The following is a 5,151-nucleotide window of genomic DNA, read 5'->3' on the forward strand; positions in this document are numbered from 1 at the left end:
TGGCAAAGCTTTGATTCCCCAACCGATACCATCTTGTTCGGCCAGAGTCTCCGGATCGGAGGTCCTACTAAGCTTGTGAGCAGGGCTTCCACGACGGAAAACGTTAACGGGGTGTATAGYTTCGTATTAGAGCCTAAAAGATTGGCTTTGTATTACAAGACCATGCGTTACTGGTCATCATCCTTCACCGAAGTGAATAACGCCAACGGGAATTTGGTTAATGCGACGTTAGAAATTGCGGAAACGGAATACGTGGATAACTATTTTAACTCGCTCCGCTGCCGTCTCTCCAACTCCGATGTAGAACCTACTCTAGATCTCGGCATACTCCGATACAACAGCACGCTATCGTATATCCGGCTGGGCATCGACGGGAATTTAAGATTGTACAGTTATCGTCAAAACACCCGCGGAAACGCGTGGAGCTTGTTGTTCACTTTGTTCGACAGGGGGGTTAGCGAGACGGGGGAGGAAATCGAAGACGAGTGCCAATTGCCTGATCGGTGCGGGAAGTTTGGGCTTTGTGAGAAGAGCCAGTGCGTTGGGTGCCCGTCGGCGGAGGGGGTGTTTGCGTGGAGCAACGATTGCGTTGCGAAGTTGCCGGGATGCGAGGCGAGTAGTTTTCGTTATTACGAGCTCAAAGGGGTGGACCATTTTACGGTGAAATACAGTGCGGGGACGGGTCCGGTGAATCGGAGCGATTGTGAGAGCAAATGCACGAAGGATTGCAAGTGTTTGGGGTATTTCTATCACACAGATGGATCCAGATGTTGGATTGCTTACGAGCTGAAAACATTGACGAGGGTTGGGAAGTCGAGTAGTATGGCGTACATCAAAACCCCCATCCAATAATCGGGTTCCAGAAAATGCATGAGAATAAGCAGGTTGAAGGTGAAGAAATGCAGTTGTTTTGTTCTTCTTCACCCTTGATTTCTTTGGGTGTTTATTAAATAATGAATTCCATGTGATATCTTGATTCGCATGAAATCAAAATAGAAAAAAGCTGCGACAGACGTTGATTAAATGAAATGTGCTAAAACCAAAATCAATTTATCCAAACATTAGCCATGAGTTGGATTGGGTCGGGTTGATGGATTTGAAGGTATGTTAACAATTACTGATTATATATATACAAATAAATTATATAGAGATTGAAAACATATGTATATAAAGATAATACATGATAGCATAATTGTCTAATTTATATTATATTATAAAGCATTTGACAAAAATTCTTAAAAATCATTTTTTTCACATAAAGTATTGTTTATTAATGCATATATATACTATATTATAAAGCATTTGACAAAAATTCTTAAAAATCATTTTTTTCACATAAAGTATTGTTTATTAATGCATATATATACTATATTATAAAGCATTTGACAAAAATTCTTAAAAATCATTTTTTTCACATAAAGTATTGTTTATTAATGCATATATATACTATATTATAAAGCATTTGACAAAAATTCTTAAAAATCATTTTTTTCACATAAAGTATTGTTTATTAATGCATATATATACTATATTATAAAGCATTTGACAAAAATTCTTAAAAATCATTTTTTTCACATAAAGTATTGTTTATTAATGCATATATATACTATATTATAAAGCATTTGACAAAAATTCTTAAAAATCATTTTTTTCACATAAAGTATTGTTTATTAATGCATATATATACTATATTATAAAGCATTTGACAAAAATTCTTAAAAATCATTTTTTTCACATAAAGTATTGTTTATTAATGCATATATATACTATATTATAAAGCATTTGACAAAAATTCTTAAAAATCATTTTTTTCACATAAAGTATTGTTTATTAATGCATATATATACTATATTATAAAGCATTTGACAAAAATTCTTAAAAATCATTTTTTTCACATAAAGTATTGTTTATTAATGCATATATATACTATATTATAAAGCATTTGACAAAAATTCTTAAAAATCATTTTTTTCACATAAAGTATTGTTTATTAATGCATATATATACTATATTATAAAGCATTTGACAAAAATTCTTAAAAATCATTTTTTTCACATAAAGTATTGTTTATTAATGCATATATATACTATATTATAAAGCATTTGACAAAAATTCTTAAAAATCATTTTTTTCACATAAAGTATTGTTTATTAATGCATATATATACTATATTATAAAGCATTTGACAAAAATTCTTAAAAATCATTTTTTTCACATAAAGTATTGTTTATTAATGCATATATATACTATATTATAAAGCATTTGACAAAAATTCTTAAAAATCATTTTTTTCACATAAAGTATTGTTTATTAATGCATATATATACTATATTATAAAGCATTTGACAAAAATTCTTAAAAATCATTTTTTTCACATAAAGTATTGTTTATTAATGCATATATATACTATATTATAAAGCATTTGACAAAAATTCTTAAAAATCATTTTTTTCACATAAAGTATTGTTTATTAATGCATATATATACTATATTATAAAGCATTTGACAAAAATTCTTAAAAATCATTTTTTTCACATAAAGTATTGTTTATTAATGCATATATATACTATATTATAAAGCATTTGACAAAAATTCTTAAAAATCATTTTTTTCACATAAAGTATTGTTTATTAATGCATATATATACTATATTATAAAGCATTTGACAAAAATTCTTAAAAATCATTTTTTTCACATAAAGTATTGTTTATTAATGCATATATATACTATATTATAAAGCATTTGACAAAAATTCTTAAAAATCATTTTTTTCACATAAAGTATTGTTTATTAATGCATATATATACTATATTATAAAGCATTTGACAAAAATTCTTAAAAATCATTTTTTTCACATAAAGTATTGTTTATTAATGCATATATATACTATATTATAAAGCATTTGACAAAAATTCTTAAAAATCATTTTTTTCACATAAAGTATTGTTTATTAATGCATATATATACTATATTATAAAGCATTTGACAAAAATTCTTAAAAATCATTTTTTTCACATAAAGTATTGTTTATTAATGCATATATATACTATATTATAAAGCATTTGACAAAAATTCTTAAAAATCATTTTTTTCACATAAAGTATTGTTTATTAATGCATATATATACTATATTATAAAGCATTTGACAAAAATTCTTAAAAATCATTTTTTTCACATAAAGTATTGTTTATTAATGCATATATATACTATATTATAAAGCATTTGACAAAAATTCTTAAAAATCATTTTTTTCACATAAAGTATTGTTTATTAATGCATATATATACTATATTATAAAGCATTTGACAAAAATTCTTAAAAATCATTTTTTTCACATAAAGTATTGTTTATTAATGCATATATATACTATATTATAAAGCATTTGACAAAAATTCTTAAAAATCATTTTTTTCACATAAAGTATTGTTTATTAATGCATATATATACTATATTATAAAGCATTTGACAAAAATTCTTAAAAATCATTTTTTTCACATAAAGTATTGTTTATTAATGCATATATATACTATATTATAAAGCATTTGACAAAAATTCTTAAAAATCATTTTTTTCACATAAAGTATTGTTTATTAATGCATATATATACTATATTATAAAGCATTTGACAAAAATTCTTAAAAATCATTTTTTTCACATAAAGTATTGTTTATTAATGCATATATATACTATATTATAAAGCATTTGACAAAAATTCTTAAAAATCATTTTTTTCACATAAAGTATTGTTTATTAATGCATATATATACTATATTATAAAGCATTTGACAAAAATTCTTAAAAATCATTTTTTTCACATAAAGTATTGTTTATTAATGCATATATATACTATATTATAAAGCATTTGACAAAAATTCTTAAAAATCATTTTTTTCACATAAAGTATTGTTTATTAATGCATATATATACTATATTATAAAGCATTTGACAAAAATTCTTAAAAATCATTTTTTTCACATAAAGTATTGTTTATTAATGCATATATATACTATATTATAAAGCATTTGACAAAAATTCTTAAAAATCATTTTTTTCACATAAAGTATTGTTTATTAATGCATATATATACTATATTATAAAGCATTTGACAAAAATTCTTAAAAATCATTTTTTTCACATAAAGTATTGTTTATTAATGCATATATATACTATATTATAAAGCATTTGACAAAAATTCTTAAAAATCATTTTTTTCACATAAAGTATTGTTTATTAATGCATATATATACTATATTATAAAGCATTTGACAAAAATTCTTAAAAATCATTTTTTTCACATAAAGTATTGTTTATTAATGCATATATATACTATATTATAAAGCATTTGACAAAAATTCTTAAAAATCATTTTTTTCACATAAAGTATTGTTTATTAATGCATATATATACTATATTATAAAGCATTTGACAAAAATTCTTAAAAATCATTTTTTTCACATAAAGTATTGTTTATTAATGCATATATATACTATATTATAAAGCATTTGACAAAAATTCTTAAAAATCATTTTTTTCACATAAAGTATTGTTTATTAATGCATATATATACTATATTATAAAGCATTTGACAAAAATTCTTAAAAATCATTTTTTTCACATAAAGTATTGTTTATTAATGCATATATATACTATATTATAAAGCATTTGACAAAAATTCTTAAAAATCATTTTTTTCACATAAAGTATTGTTTATTAATGCATATATATACTATATTATAAAGCATTTGACAAAAATTCTTAAAAATCATTTTTTTCACATAAAGTATTGTTTATTAATGCATATATATACTATATTATAAAGCATTTGACAAAAACTCTTAAAAATCATGTTTTATACGTGAAGTACTGTTTATTAATGCATATTACTTAAAACTCAAGATTGCAAGTAGATTATGCGTAAGTACAACTTATTAAAGTTCCATATCTGAATTCGTGTAACTAACTTCAGATAAACATAATCAAATACAAGATAAACATCTCATTTTAAATATAAAAAATCTAAAACATAATTAGGATAATCATTGAGTTTTAACAGAATACTTAATGATTATCTTTATAAAATGTTATATTATTAAACCAAAAAAAAATTATTTCGTTATTAAACTTAAATTAAATTATAATAAAAAAATAAAT

General features: G+C 23.0%; 1 protein-coding gene across 1 annotated transcript; it reads left to right on the forward strand.

Annotated features, from left to right (window-relative positions):
• On the forward strand, positions 1-1,000 carry LOC112506344 (EP1-like glycoprotein 3; the record flags this gene model as incomplete). The annotated part of the gene is made up of 1 exon (XM_025110352.1): positions 1-1,000. A coding segment is annotated over one exon (852 nt), but the record flags the coding sequence as incomplete, so codon positions are not given.
• Between the last annotated feature and the right edge of the window lie 4,151 nt (positions 1,001-5,151).

The sequence above is a fragment of the Cynara cardunculus genome (assembly GCF_001531365.2).
Source record: "Cynara cardunculus var. scolymus isolate 2C chromosome LG 2, CcrdV1, whole genome shotgun sequence".
In the NCBI taxonomy this organism is placed as follows: Eukaryota; Viridiplantae; Streptophyta; class Magnoliopsida; order Asterales; family Asteraceae; genus Cynara; species Cynara cardunculus.